At 43.2% G+C, this 22,496-nt stretch overlaps 1 protein-coding gene and 1 long non-coding RNA gene across 4 annotated transcripts in view; one reads left to right on the top strand and one right to left on the bottom strand.

Annotated features, from left to right (window-relative positions):
* Positions 1-16,548: 16,548 nt before the first annotated feature.
* The window catches only part of LOC309626209, a 90,249-nt gene continuing 84,301 nt past the window's right edge, over positions 16,549-22,496 (bottom strand). For 2 of the 3 annotated variants that reach the window (XR_014243026.1, XR_014243027.1), the window contains exons 3-4: positions 17,095-17,231; positions 16,549-16,704 (exon numbers count right to left, since the gene is read on the bottom strand). This is a non-coding gene — a long non-coding RNA (uncharacterized lncRNA). The remainder of the gene's footprint in view (positions 16,705-17,094; positions 17,232-22,496) is intronic. The other variant, XR_014243025.1, reaches the window with a different exon arrangement.
* On the top strand, positions 17,266-20,788 carry TMEM30B (transmembrane protein 30B). Its single transcript, XM_082386672.1, has one exon. The coding sequence runs from the start codon at positions 17,622-17,624 to the stop codon at positions 18,681-18,683; it is 1,062 nt and encodes a 353-aa protein (XP_082242798.1). The 5' UTR covers positions 17,266-17,621; the 3' UTR covers positions 18,684-20,788.

A 22,496-nucleotide genomic window follows, 5' to 3' on the forward strand; every position in this document is an offset into this window, starting at 1 on the left:
TGGAAGGGACTCACTCCCGCTGGGGTGAGCTGGGAAGACAACTGACCTGGGTTACAGACAGTAAGCGAAAGTGAGCTACATAGACCAGGTCTTCATTCATTCGTTCAAAACCTATTTACTGAGGACCTACTACGTGTTAAGAACTGTGTTGGATGGTGGAGATAGGACGGAGAGTAAGAGATGTGTTTATTACAGTCTGCAGGGTAGACTAACAGACAATTACCATATAGTGTGATAAGGGCTGTGGTAAGCAGGGGCGCTCATCCTATTGGGAGAAGCAGTGGGGAAGGTTCCCTTCCCAGAGGCGAGGCGGTGACATCTAAGCTAAGAATTATGCAGGAGACAGACAGGGGTGGAGAGAAAAGAATTGCAGAGGGGACAGTGTGTGCAGAGGTGGGAGGCTGGAGAAAGTCCAGCAGATCTGATATGCTGACAGATGTGTCTAAGGACAGAGTACAGAGTTTGAGACAGAGGAGACAGGGCCAGAGAGGTAGGAAGGGCCCAGGGCCTTATGTTCACGTTAAGGAGTTTGGATCTGTCTTGAGAGAGATGAGAGGCTATCGAGGGTTTCCAGCAGGATCCAAACATGGTGGTAACTGCATTATACAAGGATCAGTGGCTATAATGTGAAAAAAAAAAAAAAAGGGTTCAGAGGGACCAAGACTAGGAGACGGTTAACAATCATCATCTAGGGCTTCCCTGGTGGTGCAGTGGTTAAGAATCTGCCTGCCAATACAAGGGACACGGGTTCGAGCCCTGGCCCAGGAAGATCCCACATGACACGGAGCAACTAAGCCCGTGTGCCACAACTACTAAGCCTGAGCTCTAGAGCCCGCAAGCCACAACTACTGAGCCCACGTGCCACAACTACTGAAGCCTGCACGCCTAGAGCCCATGCTCCACAACAAGAGAAGCCACGACAATGAGAAGCCCGGGCACTGCAACGAAGAGTAGCCCCCGCTCACCGCAACTAGAGAAAGCCCGCAGGCAGCAACGAAGACCCAACACAGCCATAAATAAATACATACATACATACATACAATCATCATCTAAATGAGAGATGATCCAACCCATGTCCATAGTAGTGGCAGAGTGAACGTTAAGGATGGGTGGATAAAAGCAAGGGAGGGTGGAGCCTGACTCTCAGATCTCTGCATGGGCAACTGCACAGATGAAGGTGGCATTGCCCCACAGAGGGAATGCTGGTTTGGAGTTGGGCAGGGTGAGTTCCATTTCAGATGAGTTAAGTATAACAGTGCCTGAAGACATCTAAGTGGAAGAAGTGGATACATGGGCTGAAGACACAGACTAGGAAACAACCACCAAAAGGTAACCAGAGTCCTGGGTGCAGGAGAGACTGCTCAGGGGGAGCTGTGGGAGGAGAGGACAAGGGGCCCCTGGCAGAGCTCTAGAGTGACTGGGTGGGTGTACAGTGGGACGGAAGGCTGGAAAGAGGGGAACAGGAGACTATTGGTGTAGCAGGAGCTACGGGATATTCTGTCTGGGGATTAAACTTGAGTAACATCTTCCATTAGTTGGTTAACAATGAGAGTCATGAAGCTAGCTCCTGGGATTGATCCCTAAGAAAGCCATTTTTACTATTTTCTAGAGTTAAAGCTAGCATTTCAGATAAAATGTAAATGAATTTGCATCCTATCTGTAAGTAAATGCTTCCAGTAATAAGGTCCTCCAAATGAGAGAATATGGCTACACTAATGCAAATTCATCAACACTGTTAGGAAATCAGGATCACAGTGCTCCAAAGGGCAGGAGAAAGAGTTAAATTATCTCATTTGACTCAGGAGTCCCACACCCAAATCTCTAAGTCTAAGAGGCATTGCTTTTATGTCACACAGTAAGGAACATTTTCTTTCTGCAAGGAAAGTTTCAGATGGAACTGTGGGATTATGTTCTGGGTTGTTTAATAAATTATAATATTGGAAATTTTTATGTGAAAAGTAAAATGTTTCTGCCCTCATTGAAACAAGAATGTGACAATTTTAACTAATGCATATCACTTTCTTCCGCACAGCCTAGCATTGGAATTTCACGTGCTTTTCATATTTGAAATGCACAGCGCCACCTAATGGCCACAAACCATATCTGAAAGAGAGGAAGAAAAAAAGAACTAAAATAATAATGATAAAAGTAAACTCAAATAAATTTCAAGTTTCAAAGTTGTTTAGTCAGCTGGCATTGCAAACAACAATTTTATCTTTTCCCTAATCACTGTCATGTGAGTTACACATGATCATATTGCAGAGATAACTACAGATCACAGTTTAAATTTAAATAATTCACAACAAACCTGAAACCATAAATTATACACATTTTTTAAAAATTAATTAATTAATTAATTAATTAATGGCTGTTTTGGGTCCTCGTTTCTGTGCGAGGGCTTTCTCTAGTTGCGGCGAGCGGGGGCCACTCTTCATCGCGGTGCGCGGGCCTTTCACTATCGCGGCCTCTCTTGTTGCGGAGCACAGGCTCCAGACGCGCAGGCTCAGTAATTGTGGCTCACGGGCCCAGCTGCTCCGCGGCATGTGGGATCTTCCCAGACCAGGGCCCGAACCCGTGTCCCCTGCATTGGCAGGCAGATTCTCAACCACTGCGCCACCAGGGAAGCCCACAACTTTTTAAAAAATCACAAAATCATTAGAAACATCTTGGATGAAATAATATGTTCAACTATGATGATTTTTTTTTTTTAGAGGTAAATTAGGGATATCAGTAGAAGGACTTTATCTTGATTTCTACAAGGCTAATGTGGGACCAGTCTTCTGCACGGAAACTAATTATTCTAAGCACTCTCCTTGCAGCCCCTCAAGACTGGGGACATAATGGGACTACTGAATGAATCTTGGACTCCAGAGAAAGAAAGTAAAGCTGGCATCTATTGGTTCTGTCTTGGGAAGCTGTAGCATGTGGCACGACCCTTCTCCAGCCCAGCTCTGGAGTCAAAGGAATTTTCCATTGCTCAAACATGCCATCCAGCTCTGGGGGCACAAGCAGGAGAAGGGATGGGAGGAGCACGGCGGTGCACCATCTTAGTCAGGCTTGCTGCTCCAAGAACAATGCCTCCCAGACTAAGACTTGGGTGTGGGGTTCCCGAGTCAAATGAGTCACCTTCCCTTCCAGCTTACTGGTCTCTTCAAGGCTACATCTCTTTGGTCTCAGCCTTTCTGAGGTGGTTTGAACCATATGCTATAGAAATTGATAATTTCCCATAAGATTTGTTTTAAAATATCCTGCTCTAATTGAGGAGGGATTTCAAAAATAAAGTATGCTGTTTCACTCTTCCCTCATCACAAAGAATGTTCAAAATGACAAAAATTCCACTAAAATGTTATGATGTGGAAAACTGATATTTTACTGTGTAGTCTTTCCCACCTGCCTTTAAGTTCTTTGGGGAATGAAGATCACACATTGCTTTACATACAATCGCAAATGTTTCTTGAATTAACTTCCAGGCTTACCAGAATGCAAGGGGGATTTCGTAATGCAAAAGCCACAAAAAAGAAGCAAAGGATCTAAAGAAAAAAGTTAAAACATAAGTTATATGTGGAAGGTTTGTTACTTTATATGGAGATCATTAGAAATGATGATTTTCACAAATTGGCATCAATACTAAGCAATCAGTTTCTTTGCTTTCTTCTTGGACTCAGATAAGATCCTAAAATGTGTTGGAAAGGGAGAAGAGGGAAGAGATGTGATAAGGAATGACCTGAGGATAAATTTTAGAACTGGGGGCCGGATGCCATGGAGACCAGCATATCACTTACCAGGCTTTACCATGCGCCGGGCACTGGATTAGGCATCTTGTGTGCATTACTCCGTATAAGCCTCACCACCATCCTTGAAGATAGATGTTAATATCCCATTTTGAAGAGCAGGAAAAAAAAAAGTTTTTTGAAGCTTAGGTTAGTTACCTGGGGTCCCACAGCTGGTAAAAGGCAGAGAAGTTAGGTGTATTCATAGCTAAGTGGCTCTGTCCACTGGCTGGTCCAGGGAATGGCAACAGCATTTTCATCTTGTGCTTCTCCCAGGGGAGATGTTTTTAAAAATCTCTTCCAATAATTCTGTTTAGCACAATGGTCTGAGAACCACTTTCTCAGACCTGGAGAAAGGTCTTTACAGATATGCAGTAGGGATCTCTTTGATCTTTCTCCTTATTTCTTTTAAATTTTTAATTAATTAATTAATTTTTGGCTGTGTTGGATCTTTGCTGCTGCACGTGGGCTTTCTCTAGTTATGGCGAGTGGGGGCTACTCTTCATTGCGGTGCGCAGGCTTCTTATTGCAGTGGCTTCTCTTGCTGTGGAGCACAGGCTCTAGGTGCACGGGCTTCAGTAGTTGTAGCACGTGGGCTCAGTAGTTGTGGCACACCGGCTCAGTAGTTGTGGCTCACGGGCTCAGTAGTTGTGGCTTGCGGGCTCTAGAGCGCAGGCTCAGTAGTTGTGGCACACAGGCTTAGTTGCTCTGTGGCATGTGGGATCTTCCCAGACCAGGGCTCGAACCTATGTCCCCTGCATTGGCAGGCAGATTCTTAACCACTGCGCCACCAGGGAAGTCCTCTTTTGAGTTTTTTAAACTATAAAATTCTTTGTTGTTTCCTCTATTTATAAAAGCAAGCCATGCTCATTAAATAACTTTCCAGAAGATACATACAAGAATTAAAAAGAAAAGGAAAAATTACTAGTAGCCTGACCACCCAGAGATAAACAGTGACTTTTCTGGGTGCATCTCTTTCCAGGCCCTTTTCCATGTATATATATACCCACACATATTTTAACAGCAATAGCATAAAAATGGTAATATTCAATGATTTTTTTCAGTTTTCAGTATACTGTGGACACTGTTTCATGACAATAAACAGATCTGCAATAACACATTGAAGCTCATGTTACAGCCCATCAAATAAATCTACCACCTAGTCAACAAGTCAACATTGAGTCAAATCCAGTTCGCATTTTTATTAGTGACTTGGTTGAAGGGGTATGTTGATCAAATATTTGGATGACACAAAGCTGGCAGGGATGGCTAATGCACTAGATTTACAGAATCAGAATGTAAATCATCTTAATTAATGGGAATTCTGGCTCTAAATTGATATAAAACTTAATAACAAATGTAAAACTTCAAGTCTGTTTAGTATCTGTCTGACCAAACCCCATATTTGGGGGAGTGGGGAGAACACCGACTCTAAGAAGGGGTGAAGATAGGGCAGGCAAATCGATCATTCACCTCAGTCAGGTATCAACAAACAAAGTGTACCAAGATTAGTGGTGCAACACGAGAGATGCGAATTATATTCAATAAATGGCTACCCAGGAGCAGGTAAAAAGTAAATCTCAATACAAACATATTATTGCCTCAGAAGGGCTCGGTCACCCACTCTTTGGATAGGCAGGTTCTGCGGTAGTTTCCCACGTTAGATTGTCTTGGGAGAAATCCCGATGTTCCGATCGTGGGTGCTGCCCGAGAGGCTAAATTTTCAGAGCTTGCAAGGAGAAGGCTGAGTGCTCTAAGTCTGCAGACAGAGACTAGGACCTAGCAAGACTCTTTCTTATCACTTAGCACATTTTAAAAATTGAGCTAAATAAAACTCTTGGAGGAGACTGATCGCCCACAGATCACTTCTAATAGAGAGCTCTGATCTTAGCGAACTTACTTGCCAAAAAAAGGTTTTAACTTCAGATGTTTGGGGAACAAAGTGATTTGGTCTCCAAGATGAGTGTTTGTACAAGCTGGGCAAGGGGAACTCTGCCATTTCAACGTGGGGATGAGATGTCATCCCAGTTGGATGTAAGGACGGCCAGAGGTAGGCTGTGTGAACCTACAGGGAAGGGCCCCATGGGGGTGTTCCCCCTGCTTCTGGAAGGAAGACCTGGGACCAGTGCTACACAAGCCTGTTCTTTGTTGCTGTCATCCTCCCTTCCCAGCCTGCAAGGCTTTTGGACTCTGGTGTCCTGTCCCTGCTATCGTCATTTGAGACGAGGTAAAAAGGGCCTACGGGTAGCCAGATGCTTCTGCTTTGAGCCCTAGCTGGCAGGCCCTGTAAGAAGGTGGGAGGCCTATCAGTCCACAGTGCTGTGGTCAATCAGGCATTTCAGGGCTTTGCCCTAACAGATTCCTTTTGCCAATTTGGGAGGTTAATCAAGATGAGCTTACATTTGATTAATTCTGCAACTTCCCACTTTCACTGTTCAATCATCTGCGACAAAGTACACAGGGATCCTCACACATATACACTATTCCCACAGATCTCTTTTTAAAAAGGTTGCGTTATCACATGGTTTTGTGAATAGATAGGGAAGACCCTTTGTTAGTGGTATTTTAATGAGAAATTTCTCCTTATTGATTGGACCACAGTTAAGTCTACCACATTTTCCCTAAAGGCAGTCATTTACTCTTCTCCTAATTTACTAGGTGGTCTACCTAAAATGAACATCACTTCCCTGTTTGATAAATTGTAAGTTCTAGGACTCTTGGGTCAATGTTCTACAGAAAGGGAGCTATAGGCATAGCTATTCCACCATTGATCATTATTAAACTCTTTGTCAATCTCGTGGAGCAATCTAACAAGAAAAACCTGAGTGTTTGCTGTTTGTATCTATTTTTCCATAACCTTTGACTCTGAAGACTGAAATCAGTTGTCGGCTGAGATATACAAGCTCAATAATGAGTCCCCAGGTCCATTCCCACCCTCACCTGAAAGGCTTATAAGGAACCTGCACTTAATACCATTGTGTTTCAAGGTCAGGAATAACAGTCCATCAATAGATCAGACACAGTGTTTACTCCTCCAATTACAAGAAAGACAAAGATGGGCTTTCTCTGGTACACCAATGCCATGGTCTTAGTATCAAGGACCAGAAAGGCATTAATAGCCAGCTGACCCCATCTTTTATTATCACAATGAAAAGCCAGTTGTTCTAAATCTAAAACCATCAACTTCCTAGTTTTACATATATATTTTTAAACATATGTAGACCCTTCTCAATATAAAAGCTAGATGTTCTATGAGTGACTTACTGAGATTTGCTTGTGGATAAAATGGGTGTTTGGTTATGAGATAAATTTTTCAAGCTAAAATCATTGAGGCTGTACTTTGTGTATCAACGTGTTAGAGCAAATGCTAAATTATTTCTTCAGGAGAATCTGGGCACCAACAGATGGTCCTTTCTTAGTTCACCTCCAAGTGGAGGTGCAGTGGCCTTCTGTCCACCATATGTCCTTGTTAGGTACCTCAAATTTAATAAGAAGTTGTCAATCCCTCCCTAGCTTGCTTGATTATTAAAACATATGGCTCTGAGTTTAACTGGCAACATAGAAGCTCTGTGATCTAGGAACTTACTGCGATGTTTAATCTTGGAACTCACAGCTGCTCCTTAACTATGGAAAACTTTGGGAAATGAACAATATTTATGGAAGATTACCTGAAGGATAGCAGTGCACCCATTCTTTTAGATCAGTCGTTTTCAAACTTCTTTTTTAACAATAGAATTCTTGTTCAAACCATGTCCTTCTTAGAAGCCCAGGGTCAGAGAATGGGATGCGAGGAAGGGATGGGGATCTTAATCCCACCACTGATGGTCCCCCCAGAACGTGGCTTGAGAACCATTGATAGATCCTCTAATACCCGTCCAAAGACAGCGGGGCAGAGAAGCACACACAGACTGGATGGGGGGCCTCCCTAGAATGGCTTCACTGAATTGTGCTTCGACCAAGCACCATTATATCTCACTCTGGCAGATGTTGTAAGGAACAGTGCTAGGAAATGAATGCAATATTTACTGCAAGTTTTTTGTTAAAGATTTTGTTTACCTGGTTTCACAACACCTTCTCTGGGAGAACCCCAAGGAGAAAATGTTTCCTAGTCTTTACACTAGAAATCACTTAATATTCTTCTGAGCTGATGCTTTGTTTCCTCCCATGGATGCAGTGATTGATCCTTCCCTCTTGGGGCTGGCCACTGGAAAGCTTAAGAAGCAAGCCTGTAGACCACCCTTAGCAAGCCACACAATCTCATGGCAGGTGCTTCATGAACCAACTTCTCACTCAGCTCCACCTTGTTTTACAAAATGTATTCCCTTTGCCTTCATTCTTTTGCTTTGAAGTATTTTTTTGTATGTTGCTTTACTGCATATTTTAAAGCCGCCTCAATCCTTTTAAAAACATTACTCTGGCCCCACGCTCCGCCCTTCCCGCCCGCCCCAGGGAGCTGGCAGGCCCGCTCCGCACCCCGCCCCCGAAAAACAAAAACAAAAACCAAAAAAAATTACTCTATGTAAGTAAGAAAATTCTTATTAAGAAACCAACTCAAGAAAAGGAAGGAGACCAGGATGATGAGAGTCTAAACCCAAAGAGGACCAAATCAGGAAACGAAGCAAGTATGTTCTGGAAATAAAAATCTTGACGCAAACATGATAGCCATCTTCAGAGTTCTTAAAGGGCAAGGAGTAAGTTTATTCTGTATTCCTCTAGAGAAGGAACATAGAATACATTATGGTCATTACCCAAAAAGCTGTCAAATCTTAGAACTGGACAAGGAAAGGACCTCACAAATTGGTGAGTTCTTTGTCACAAGAAGTGTTCAAGTGGAGCTCAAATGACCCCCTCGTTGGGAGGTTACAAAGGTGTGGTGGACACCCTTTTAGTTCTCAGCCAGACCACACCCCCTCCTTTGGAAGAGTCCCTTCAACTTTTACTGAAGAGGTGGATGTGGGCAGCCATGTGTCTGTCTTGGGACCTTTCCCCACTCCTGCCACAACAGATTGGACCAGGGCTGGACCCGTGACCCAAGCTGGAGCCTCCCTTGAACTGAAGAATATAACTGCCAGAGTCGGGAGGAGCTGAAAGGTGACCCAGCACTGGTGTCCACATCAGAGCTGTGGCAACCTGAAGCATGCAAAGTCCAAGATTTGGAGAAGCAAACTTGCTCGAGAAGATGGCCTACAGAAATACAGGGAGAAGCAGCGGCAAGAAACAGTTGCAGAGAGAGGAGAGAAGCCTGATGACTTTCTCCTCCTATGAGAGCCAGATATACTTCCCTCAGTTCCTTGCTTCTGTGACAGTCCTCATATCTGAAAAATAGCTACCTGTTGCTGAAGCTGTTCCTTGCATTGCAGAAATCCCTGACTACAATCAAAGCAAATCCCCAGATGGATTATGGGGCTGGAGTAGATCAGTGGCCCCCAAAGCTGGGTGATCATCACATTGCTCTGAGTAAGCTTCCTGGGTGCCAGCCCCTGGAGATTGTGATTTAGTGGCAAGAATCAGACTCTGAGAAATGTGTATTTTTAAACACCATCCCCACTCCCAATGATTTTGCTACTTGGCCAGATGGGGAACCACTGGATCAGGTATCATTCAGGGTCTTGGTCCCTTTAAGATTCTCAGACTTTGGTTTAGAAGTTGACACAATGCAGCTATCCTCACAGTATCCTTCCTACAGAAAAAGAACTAAAATTTTAAACACAACCACTTCAAATTCACATTTCAGAGAGAAAGGTCAGGGGCCCCTGCAGTCCTCCAAGGGTAATACAATCTCCAGATTGAATATTAACAAGGCATATTGATCAGCACACACAGCAAGTACAGGTTCCCAGGTTCTCGGCCAAGGTATTTAAACATTTGTATCAGTGACCTAGATAGTGGAATTAAAAGTATGTTTATTCAGTTTATTGATGCTATCAAACAGGAAAGAGCATTAAGCACATCTTTCTTGGGCACTTCAGTTTTCCTAAGATGAGCCCTCCCTCTTCACATTATGGCTGTTAGAACATAGGGCTGATAACTTTTTTTTCTTTTTTTTTCTTGATTTGAATTTTATTTCATTTTTTATACAGCAGGTTCTTATTTTATTTTATATTTTATACATATTAGCATATATATGTCAATCCCAATCTGCCAATTCATCCCACCACCACTGCCCCGCCCCCAGCTTTCCCCCCTTGGTGTCCATATGTTTGTTCTCTACATCTGTGTCTCTATTTCTGCCTTGCAAACTGGTTCATCTGTACCATTTTTCTAGATTCCGCATATATGCATTAATATACGATATTTGTTTTTCTCTTTCTGACTTACTTCACTCTGTATGACAGTCTCTAGGTCCATCCACGTCTCTACAAATGACCCAATTTCATTCCTTTTTATGGCTGAGTAATATTCCATTGTATATATGCACCACATCTTCTTTATCCATTCGTCTGTCGATGGGCATTTAGGTTGCTTCCATGACCTGGCCATTGTAAGTAGTGCTGCAATGAACATTAGGGTGCATGTGTCTTTTTGAATTATGGTTTTCTCTGGGTATATGCCCAGTAGTGGGATTGCTGGGTCGTATGGTAATTCTATTTTTCATTTTTTAAGGAACCTCCATACTGTTCTTTACAGTGGCTGTATCAATTTACCTTCCCACCAACAGTGCAAGAGGGTTCCCTTTTCTCCACACCCTCTCCAGCATTTGTTGTTTGTAGATTTTATGATGATGCCCATTCTAACTGGTGTGAGGTGATACCTCACCGTAGTTTTGATTTGCATTTCTCTAATAATTAGTGATGTTGAGCAGTTTTCATGTGCCTCTTGGCCATCTGTGTGTCTTCTTTGGAGAAATGTCTGTTTAGGTCTTCTGCCTATTTTTTGATTGGGTTGTTTCTTTTTTTAATATTGACCTGCATGAGCTGTTCGTATATTTTAGAAATTAATCCTTCGTCCGTTGATTCATTTGCAAATATTTTCTCCCATTTTGAGGGTTATCTTTTCATCTTGTTTATAGTTTCCTTTGCTGTGCAAAAGTTTTGGTTTCATTGGGTCCCATTTGTTTATTTTTGTTTTTATTTCCATTACTCTAGGAGGTGGGTCATAAAAGATCTTGCTGTGATTTATGTCAAAGAGTGTTCTTCCTATGGTTTCCTCTAAGAGTTTTATAGTGTCTGGTCTTACATTTAGGTCTTTAATCCATTTTGAGTTTATTTTTGTGTATGGTGTTAGGGAGTGTCCTAATTTCATTCTTTTACATGTAGCTGTACAGTTTTCCCAGCACCACTTATTGAAGAGACTGTCTTTTCTCCTTTGTATATCCTTGCCTCCTTTGTCATAGATCAGTTGACCATAGGTGTGTGGGTTTATCTCTGGGCTTTCTATCCTGTTGCATTGATCTATATTTCTGTTTTTGTGCCAGTACCATATTGTCTTGATGACTGTAGCTTTGTAGTATAGTCTGAAGTCAGGGAGTCTGATTCCTCCAGCTCCATTTTTTCCCCTCAAGATTGCTTTGGCTATTCGGGGTCTTTTGTGTCTCCATATACATTTTAAGATTTTTTGTTCTAGTTCTGTAAAAACTGCCATCGGTAATTTGATAGGGATTGTGTTGAATCTGTAGATTGCTTTGGATAGTATAGTCATTTTCACAATATTGATTCTTCCAATCCAAGAACATGGTATGTCTCGCCATCTGTTTGTGTCATCTTTGATTTCTTTCATCAGTGTCTTATAGTTTTCTGCATACAGGTCTTTTACCTCCTTCGGTAGGTTTATTCCTAGGTATTGTATTCTTTTTGTTGCAATGGTGAATGGGATTGTGTCCTCAATTTCTCTTTCTGATCTTTCATTGTTAGTGTATAGGAATGCAAGAGATTTCTGTGCATTAATTTTGTATCCTGCAACTTTACCAAATTCATTGATTAGCTCTAGTAGTTTTCTGGTGACATCTTTAGGATTCTCTATGTATAGTATCATGTCATCTGCAAACAGTGACAGTTTTACTTCTTTTCCAGTTTGGATTCCTTTTATTTCTTTTTCTTCTCTGATTGCCGTGGCCAGGACTTCCAAAACTGTGTTGAATAATAGTGGTGAGAGTGGACATCCTTGTCTTGTTCCTGATCTTAGAGGAAATGCTTTCAGTTTTTCACCATTGAGAATGATGTTTGCTGTGGGTTTGTCATATATGGCCTTTATTATGTTGAGGTAGGTTCTCTCTATGCCCACTTTCCAGAGAGTTTTTATCATAAATGGGTGTTGAATCTTGTCAAAAGACAAGCTGATAACTTTTTGAAAAATTTTAAATGTTTTACCATTCACTCCTGATACAGAGTGAAGAATTCCTACATTTCAAATAGATATTGTCATTGTGGGAAAGGGAAAGCCAGTGTGTATATCACATTCCTCAGTGGGGTCATCCCCAAACCAGTGAGTTTCACTCCCACAGGGACAGGGAATGGGCAGGGGAGGGTGGCCTTTAGTCTCAACAGACAAGCTGGTTCCATAGACACTGCTCTGTAGGTGTCCCCTCCCTCTTCCCATCCTCACCCTGGTATATGCCCCTCTCACCTTTCACACTGCATTAACCCAATTCAGTTTTGATTTAACTCTTTCTTATTTCCAGTGACAAAGCTTTTCCTTCCCCTCTATCTCAATTCTGTCACCCAACTTGTCCTCCTGATATTTTGGGTCTCTCCAGTACCAACTCACCAAGCACAACTCCTACATCCAAACTCTATGCACATAGTTCAAGTCCAATCCGATCCCTGCTGATTTTTCCAGTCTTTTAACCTGGGCATCCCATAGCCAATGCCTGTGCCACCTAAGACCTATTGTCACCTATCTCAGTCGCATTGTTCATTTTATACTGCCCCCTGCAGCTCTCAACTCACGCAATTCTGCTCACAAGTGGCCTCCACTGTTTTTCAGTAAGTTAATGACCCAAAACCCCAACACACTGCAGCAAGGAGTGGAAAGAGCTCCTGTCTGTCTTTTCTGCCCCCGGTGCTTACAGTACTCGTTCACCGAAGTTACTCTGCATCTTCCACTAGGGGGTACCACCCCATAGTTTTTGAAACAGGAAGTCTGCTGAACACAGTTCTTAATAAAAAATGAAGTCCAGGCACAGTGGATATTTTTCAAACTTTTCTGAACACATGCTGTAATTTTATGAAGCAATTTAATTTGATTCCTTTTAAATAAAAGCTGCCCCATGGGCAGAGTAATAGGCAACAATTCTGAGCAGTATAAATTTATATAAGGGAACACCAATTAAAAACCCTTGGCTCTATTACGGTAAGATAAATAGTCATGAACTAAATGAAATAAATGCAAAAACTGAGTACAGCCAGACAAATGAAGTTATTTTTACTTTAGCAAGAGAAATAGACATGCTGAACAAAAGTTGGCTTCAAAACGAAAGCTTTGGTTAAACAAAAATAAGGCAACTCAGATGTTCTGGGACTTTGCATAAATGGAACAGAATTCTCTTATCTTTGGGGTATAAAAGACCTGCAACACTAAAAATCGGTTCAAGTCTTTTGGGTTCTTTTAAGAAGAAGTATGTCTAGACATTACACTGTGGTGACTGAAAATGAAGGATACTGGAATTTAGCACTAGACTCTCAGCTCCCAGTTACCTCTATAAGAACTTGGCTAGCCTCCATTTCCTTAGCCTAAATCTTAGTTCTGCATCAGTTTGATGGTTATAATAATAGTACCTACCACCTAGGTTTGCGGTGTGAATCAGATGAGATACTGCACATAAAGTGCCTACAGAGTGACTGGCCCACAGTAGGTACTCAGTAAATGCTGACTATTTATTCAATGAGTCAGTGCAAGGAAGCCCTCTTGGACTGACTAGAAACAGATATCTTTGCATTGAAAGAGATATTTACTATCATTTTGGCAAACACACTCATACAGATAAGCAATCAGGAAACCAGAGAAGTTAAACAATTTGACAAAGATCACCCAGCTATTTCTTGATGAACTTTAGAGTAGAACTTGGACTTCCTTAACGTCAAGCAACTTTCTTTCCCCTATCTTATATTGCTTCTCCTAGTATCTGATAGTTTATTAGTGCAGACTAAATATATTCTGTGGTTAACAACTGGTTTTGTTGGCAACGTTTTGGTGAATGTAACTAAGTAAACAATGTTGTGGCAGTGTCAAAGACTCTAGAGATATGTATCTTTAACAGGTTTGACTTTTAAGCCCCTTTCCTGCTTTTAGAAATTTATCCTAAGGAAATAATATAAAATGAAAAGTTATAGGCGAAAAGATGTCTACTACTATATTCTTTGGAATACTGAAAAACTGGAAATAATCCACATGCCCAACAATAGGAGAGTGGTTAAATATGGCAAACCCATGAATTTTAGAACCATTTAAAAATTATGAAGACCACAAAGAAACAGAGAAAATATTTACTTTGTTCTTCATCTCATTCCATAAGGAAGTAATTTAACACACAGAATGATAATGTATTTTTTATAATTAAAATCTATTAAAAATTAAATAATTATATGGATAAAACCCACAATATAAAATGGAAAAATAAAACGATTTTAGGAGTACTGGGATTGGGAATGACTTTTTCTTTCACTTTGAGTTCTCTTTATAATAAAGAGACACAAAAAAGAATTGTTTAGAATGAACTAACTTCTTTTTTGGGACTGGGAAGAGTTTACAGGATCCACGTGTCCTTTAATGCATCATGATAACACATAACCAAATGAAAGACACGAGGTCAGGGCCCTCGTTTTACACTGAACTCTGGGGGACACAGCAATACCTACCAGTCCCTGGCCTCTCAGAACTTGCAAGCTGGTAGAGAAGACATGACGAATACATGTATCCCGGCACTGCTCCACCTCCAAAATCTTTAACATCCCATCTCATACCAGGGCTTTTCCCCTCCCAGCTTTCATGCCACCTGCTCGTTAATTAACATCATTAGGATGGCCAGTCTGCTGGTCCCTATGCTCTCTTTTGGTCCCCCAGCTTTGTTTCATTTTTCTTTGCTATTCTCTTAAATACTAAGGCCTATCACTTAAGCCACTCGCTCCACAATAACTGCAATATCTTAAGCCTTTATTTCCAATTCACCTGCACTGAAAGCCCCCATGTGCTGGACGTGTTCATTTGCCTTCTCCCAGCCTGGGTTGCATGACTCCTCTAGACGAAGCCACTCAGCATCACTTCACATATCCCAGGCCAGTTCCCTCTTCCCCTCCTCACAGACTTCCTTAGGCTCATGCTTTCCCTTCCCCGCCCCACAATGCCTTTTACTGCACAGAAAGAAATTCTTATGTGGGAACTTTCTCCCCTTGAGCCAAGACCAAAGCCCAGTTGCATTCTGCATCCATCCTTACTCCCTGTTTCAGAGGTGAGCTGACCCTGCACCTGCTCTCTGGACCCGGCACCTCCTGCCTGCTCCTGCCTTTGGACCATCCATGAGCTTGTCGCCCCTCTCTTCAACCTTGCCTGAACTGTTATCTTTTCCCCTCGGAATAAACCCTTGCTGCCATCTATAAAGAAGCCTTTCCCTTGGGATACATACTCTTCTAAATGATTGCCACTTGCCTTTCTCCTGCCCCTCCCCCATACTTCTAAAAGGTGTTGTCCTGCCTGGGCTGCTTCCACATCCTCTTTCCCTCCCCTGAGACAGCCTGACTCCTCCCACCCCACCACCCAAATTGTTCCCACAGAAGTTAAATCCAATGGCACCTTTTCATTTCTTGTCTCACTAGAACCCTCAGCTGTGTTTCACCCTGTAGACCATTCCTTGTCTTGAAATAGTCTCTTCTTTTGGCTTTTGGGACACTCTGGTGTGACCCTAGTTATCAGAATGAATAAACGAATGTCATCCAGGGAGGGGAGAGCTGGCAAGTCTCTCAGCTCAACAGGAGGGCTCACACTTCCGGGGAGTGGTGGCAGGGCAATTGTTAGACTTAAAATCCACTAGGTTAAGTTTGGGGAACCAAATTCCTTCCTAGGGACTAGTTTTGTGGACTCTATGTCAAGTCAACGGATGACTCAATGATATAGGAGTGGATGGAACCCACCAAAATGATACAGAGAGCTGTTTATTCTTTTATCTTCTTGAAAGAAAGGTGTAGTGGAGACTGGATCACACCATAGGAAGTTGTGGACAATGTTGGGATTTCCTCTCTCGGGGTATGATTAAAAGTGAGGGAAGTGGAATTCGAGTCAGTTGGGTCTCCCTCAGTATTCTCTAATAGCTAAAGCTTCCAATCTGCATTCATTCCATTCAACAAGATAGAATGAATTTTCTGTTATTAAAACAATATTACTTTTTAATTTTAGTATCATTCTTGTAAAGTATAATTCGGTACTTGAGTATATGCTGTCTATTGTCTATTTTGATTCATCTTATTCCTAAGCAATATGTCCCCTATCAGACTGCAAATGCCTTGAGGTCAAGGGTCCTTTTTAGTCTAATTGTCTTCTGTCTTGTACCTTGCTTAGCTTAGGGCTAACACTTGAAAGATGCTTAAAAAAAAAAAAATTCCTGTTGTTTAATTTAGCAAGTATTTTAACTTTCCAGATTTCAATGGGTTTTGAATAACTCCTGAATGCAATATATTATTCTAGGTACAGAAGTGTAATATAGCAAATATTTAAGTTATTTGCATTTTAGGAGTGGGAAGAGAGGCAGAAACACCTCAATACCTAAGGGGGATTTAGCACAAAGTTGAAATGGCCCGACACCCCCTTGTGTATATTGTACCAACCTAGATATAAAAGACAGAATCGCAAGCAATGTTCAGAGCTATTTTGGGTTTTCTTTGCAGTAAGTCCTATAAAACCTTGTAGTTCACCTCCTTAGGCCCAAAGTCCCAACATCCTTGATTGAGGATAGCAGCTAGGTCTTTTGGGACCTTGGGTCGGACTTTCTTCCAGTCAGGCAAATAATCTGAAAAGAAAAAGAAATCACATGTAGTCCAGTGCATTTTTCTCCTTGTGTGGTTTCTCCCCCAGCTAGAGAGATATTTAAAGGCTCTGAACCTCTTGCCATCTTTAATTCTCTTTTTCAAGTGTCATTTTTAGAGAACTTTCCACTTTTCTTAGTTATACAGCCAGGTTGGGGAACCTGGCCGGAAAATCATTTTCCCTTAAAAAAAAAAAATTCTAGAATTTGAATGCAGGCACGGCATTCCAAACCGATTTACCATAGTGCAGTCTTTTGGGCATTACAATTTGTGGCTGCAACTTGACTGAAAGGGGGCCCCTAAGTTAACCTACAAAGACAACAGGGTCCAGAGACACTTTTTTTCCCACTTTCAGATAAAAGAGGATTAATTACCTGAAATCTTCAAGGCTCCAGGACGCACGGTGCAATCCCTCAGTGGAACTTTGTGCTGGAGGCTGCAGCTCCTACGATTTCGGGCAAGACTGGCCCAGGCACTCTAGTCACTTGGAAGGCGGAAGGGAAGGAAGTACCTGAGCAAGGTATGAGCCACTCAGAGGCAGCCTGCGAGGAGGAGGAGCTGGAGTCCGGACCCACCCGGATAGAGAGGAAAAGCGAGCTCTGGGCCCGCCAGGTGAGGGGAGGAACGCCCGCCCGCTCACCTCCGAAGAGGCGGGGCGCGGCTCTCGATTACCCGCAGGGGCGGTGCTGGCCGATCACCTGGGCCGAGGCGGAACTGAAGGGTCCGGTCACTGCCCGGAGAACCTGTAACTAAGACTCACCTGTGCGGGGGCCGGAGGCGGGACCGGGGCCAGAACTCACCTGAGCCGGTGGAAACCCGCCGCGGGTTCGCCCAGCGAAGAGGGGGAGGCGCCCCCGGCCGGCCCCATCCGAGCGCCCCTCCGTGGGTCCGCGCGGCCGCCATGACCTGGAGCGCCACCGCCCGGGGCGCCCACCAGCCCGACAACACCGCGTTCACTCAGCAGCGCCTCCCCGCCTGGCAGCCGCTGCTGTCAGCCAGCATCGCGCTGCCGCTCTTCTTCTGCGCCGGCCTGGCCTTCATCGGCCTGGGCCTGGGCCTCTACTACTCCTCCAACGGCATCAAGGAGCTCGAGTACGACTACACCGGCGACCTGGGCACCGGCAACTGCTCGGTGTGCGCCGCCATCGGCCAGGGCCGCGCGCCGCCGCCCCGCTGCTCGTGCGCCTGGTACTTCTCGCTGCCCGAGTTCTTCCAGGGCCCCGTGTTCCTCTACTACGAGCTGACCAACTTCTACCAGAACAACCGGCGCTACGGCGTGTCCCGCGACGACGCGCAGCTGAGCGGGCTTCAGAGCGCGCTGCGCCACCCGGTCAACGAGTGCTACCCCTACCAGTACAGCGCGGCCGGCCTGCCCATCGCGCCCTGCGGCGCCATCGCCAACAGCCTCTTCAACGACTCCTTCTCGCTGTGGCACCAGCGCCTGCCCGGCGGGCCCTACGTCGAGGTGCCGCTCGACCGCACCGGCATCGCCTGGTGGACCGACTACCACGTCAAGTTCCGCAACCCGCCGCTGGTGAACGGCAGCCTGGCGTTGGCCTTCCAGGGCACCGCGCCCCCGCCCAGCTGGCACCGGCCGGTCTACGAGCTCAGCCCAGACCCGAACAACACCGGCTTCATCAACCAGGACTTCGTGGTGTGGATGCGCACGGCGGCGCTGCCCACGTTCCGCAAGCTGTACGCGCGCATCCGCCAGGGCAACTACTCGGCCGGGCTGCCGCGGGGCACCTACCGCGTCAACATCACCTACAACTACCCGGTGCGCGCCTTCGGCGGCCACAAGCTCATCACCTTCAGCAGCATCTCGTGGATGGGCGGCAAGAATCCGTTCCTGGGCATCGCCTACTTGGTGGTCGGCTCCCTCTGCATCCTCATGGGCTTTGTCATGCTGGTCGTCTACATTCGCTACCAGGACCAGAACGACGAAGACGAGGACGACGAGTAATTCCTGCTTTCAGAGTACCCTTTCTGCTTCTTGCCAGAACGCTCTTGCAAGCTTCTTTTGGTTCCTCCCTCCCGACTGTCACCCAGTTCCAACTTCGCCTCACTTTGCCTCCAGTTGTGGATGAGGGGACCAGAGAGAGAGAGGAATTACACCCGATCGGGGGCTTCCAGACTCTTCTGGGGTGTTTGAACTGCTAGAGTGAGACATCCCTGCACATTTTCCCCATCTCCTTGACCAGTTGACATGTGAGGTTCTTTGAGAGAGGAAGGGACGGCTAGACTCCTCTCATTCAACCCCCATCTGGTGAAGAGATGTTAAATAACTCATTCCAGATCTAGCAGCTGCTCATTGCCTCCTGACGCTGACTCTAAAGCTTTAACCGCTACAGTACAGTGGTTTTCTTTTTTCTTTTTTGGGGGGTGGGAGTGTAGAGAGGGAAGCCCACAAATAACCAGCAGAGGCATGGAGGGGTGGGGGAGAACATATTGATTAAAAATGTAGGTAGATTAGGAGGCCCCATCCCCAGAAATTCTGACACAATAAGGCTGCGGTGAGACCCTGGAAGCTGCGGTTTTAACAAACCCATCTGGAGATTCCTCCTGTATTCCCTCAAGTTTGGGAATCAGTGCCCTGAACCAGGGAGCAAGTAGGATAACTGCCTGTTTCCCTATTTCCTCAGGTGTCTGAAGCTGGGCCTGACGCAATCACTGCATCCAGTTTTCCAGGGGGTCCTTTGTTCCCAGGGGCAGTGACAAGCATAATGTTGCAAGTTTGGTCTAGCACTCCTTCTTGAACATAGGAAGCTCTCTACAATGTACAGAATAAGTGAAAACAACAAGCTGGCATACAGATTTGCAGAGCAGGGTTTGTATCAATTCATTTGATATTTGAGTGTAAGAAATTAAAAGGTTTTTTTGGTGGGGGGGGCGGCCAGGAACCGTGTAGAAACTTGAAAATGCCAGGTCAGTTTGTATAGTTCAGAGGGAATGTTTTAACCTTAGAATCAGATAGCCGGAGGGGATCTTAGAGGGAAAGTGATTTCCCTAAAGTCATATCTGTGTCTCCTGACTCTGGACTCAGTCCTCTTTGTCATCTAAATGACTTTTTATGCTTAGAGAGAAAGGGCTATGTTCATACCTTTTCCCTTGGGTTTAAGAAAAAAAAAATTTTTAATCTATGTTCTCAGATGAACCATGTTTGTTTTTAGTAATATGTTTAAATGAATGCTAAGGAATATAGTCTTATGTCAACTAGAATCTTAAGAATTATTTGAACCTTTGAGATAATGTTAAACTCTGACTACTCTAAAATCATTCTAATATATATAAAATTATTCTAAGAAAATAGAATTTTAAAAACCCCTTTTATGGCAAAAGAACTTTAAAAAAGTGAGATCATCTTAACCAGTTTATTTGCCAAAAGCAGTTATTTGGTGTTCTGTCAGAATTCTCAGTGCCTGTTCTCAATTACGGCTACTTTCCAGTTACTACCATTTTTGCTCATGCGTATAAGGCAGTGCAATACCTTGAGGTATTTTTTTAAGTAGTCAAAGCAATATTGAATTGTATTGAATAATTTACATTAATTTTATTTTACTCTTCTAGTCCTTTGAAAACTAATAGCCGATAGACAGCGTGCATGTTCATTGGCATGTGTCTCAGATCTTCTGGAACAGTTGTGATTTTAGAGATTCTGTCTCAGTATTTACATAAACCAAAAAATGTTTTATAATCCCAGTGTGCTGGCTTCCCAACTCCTGAATGTAACACAATTTTACCGTCAGTTTGTGTATTGTGATTTTAGGCTATGAATATATGATCAGATAGATAGAGAGTAATTTTTATTTATTATGAATGTTTGATCGAGCAGCTCACTAGCCTAGCCCTTCTTTATGATGGATAAGAGAATTTACTACATTTTTTTACTACTTAGTTGAGAACAACCATGTATATTGCCATCACTCTTACAATAATCATTGTATTGCTATAACATTTTAAATGAGACTACAAAATTTAAGGTATTCTGATTAAATCAATGAATATGGTTCCAAGCCCTATTGATTCTCTGGGTTTCTGAAAGAGAATAAAGGTTATGTTTGTGTTGCCTTTGTTATCGCATTTGCTTAATTCTTTTGAACTATGATCTTAAAGGCACAAACGTTAAAAAAAGGTACCAACTAGCAACCACTTTGCTCATTTGTTATTAGCAGATTTATAATGCAGAAAGAAAATCATCTTTCATAATAAAGCTCACAGTGAACTCAATCTTTCAGTGTTAACTTCCCAATGCAGAATTTGAGCTTATATCAACATCAACGTGTAGTACAAATCAGATGATCTTCAACTATTGTTTGAATTTGGTAAAATTTGGTCAATTTTTAAAAAAATTTATTTTATTTTATTTATTTATTTTTGCCCACGTTGGGTCTTTGTTGCCGTGCGTGGGCTCTCTCTAGTTGCAGTGAGCGGAGGCTACTCTTTGTTGGGATGCGCAGGCTTCTAATTGCGGCGGCTTCTCTTGTGGAGCACAGGCTCTAGGAGCACAGGCTTCAGTAGTTGTGGCTCGCGGGCTCTAGAGCTCAGGCTCAGTAGTTGTGGTGCACAGGCTTAGTTGCTCCGTGGCATGTGGGATCTTCCCGGACCAGGGGTCGAACCCGTGTCCCCTGCATTGGCAGGCGGATTCTTAACCACTGCGCCACCAGGGAAGTCCTGTGGTCAATTTTTAATAATATTTAGTACTAAAAGTTACTAAAGAATGTGATTGCAGTAATCTTACTTCTCCATTTCTGCATTTTACTCAAATTCTAAATTGCAATTATTTGTTGGGTATCTTGGACTACAATGCCTCAGAAACTTTAAAAACAAAACATTCTCCTGCGCTGTAGCATTTTGTTTGGTATCTCAGCATTCTAGCTGGACTTGAATTCTCATGTTGTCCAGTAAATGCTTCCTAGCTAGAGCTGTGTCATCTGGAATGAGACAAAAAAGAGTGAACCTCAACAATTGGACTGGAAATGTGCTTTGATCTACTTTGTAAACCACAAACAAAAGAGAAACTAATTAATGTGGTTGGCAGGAACTCCCAAAACAGAATGATATAACAAGAAGGTCTTTCCAAGAATCTCCAGAATCAAATCAACTAAACAATTCACAGAGTTAGAGTTGTTACAAATCAGAGACAGAATAATAGTCTGAGATTTTCTTTAATAACAAATATCACTTCACACTATATAACCACAACCCCTTCTGCCTTACGGTGTCTGTGGCTCTCTTCCTGTCACTGGGGATCTCAACAATCTTGACTAAGATCTCAAAGAGTTATTGGTAGAGCTGCAGTGTAATCAATTTCTTATATGCCCCTGGGTATAAGTCATCAGTTTCGTAATAATAGTAAATTCCCTCTTCCTTTATTTTTATCGGGCATTTCTTTGCATTCTAGTTGGTTTTTTTTTTTTTTTTCCTACAGATAAAACATAGCTGACTGATTTCGACGACAAAATTACAGTTCTTTTAACTTCAGTTTTTTTCCCCCAGGAGAATTTCTCCTAATTTCCCTCCAACAAAAGCAGAGTCATTTATAAAGTGTCATTAAGAGAGTCTTAGTGAATCTGACTGAAACACATTAAGGTCTGGGAGAGATCTTATATGAGAGTAGTATCTTGTGTAAAGAATTTGCAAAAATTGCAAACACTGTTGACTCTATGTATACCACCATCCCCCATGATTTCTCTGATAAGACTAACAACATGTATTCAGGGAAAAATACTTCCCCACTGGTTTGCCACCTGGCATTATGATTCTCACCTTTAGTGGT

The sequence above is a fragment of the Balaenoptera borealis genome, assembly GCF_965194805.1.
Source record: "Balaenoptera borealis genome assembly, chromosome: 3".
Taxonomy (NCBI): Eukaryota; Metazoa; Chordata; class Mammalia; order Artiodactyla; family Balaenopteridae; genus Balaenoptera; species Balaenoptera borealis.

What these genes read in the sequence shown, in the direction of transcription:
- TMEM30B (XM_082386672.1), top strand. Translation starts at nt 17,622, where the DNA reads ATGACCTGGAGCGCCACCGCCCGGGGCGCCCACCAGCCCGACAACACC.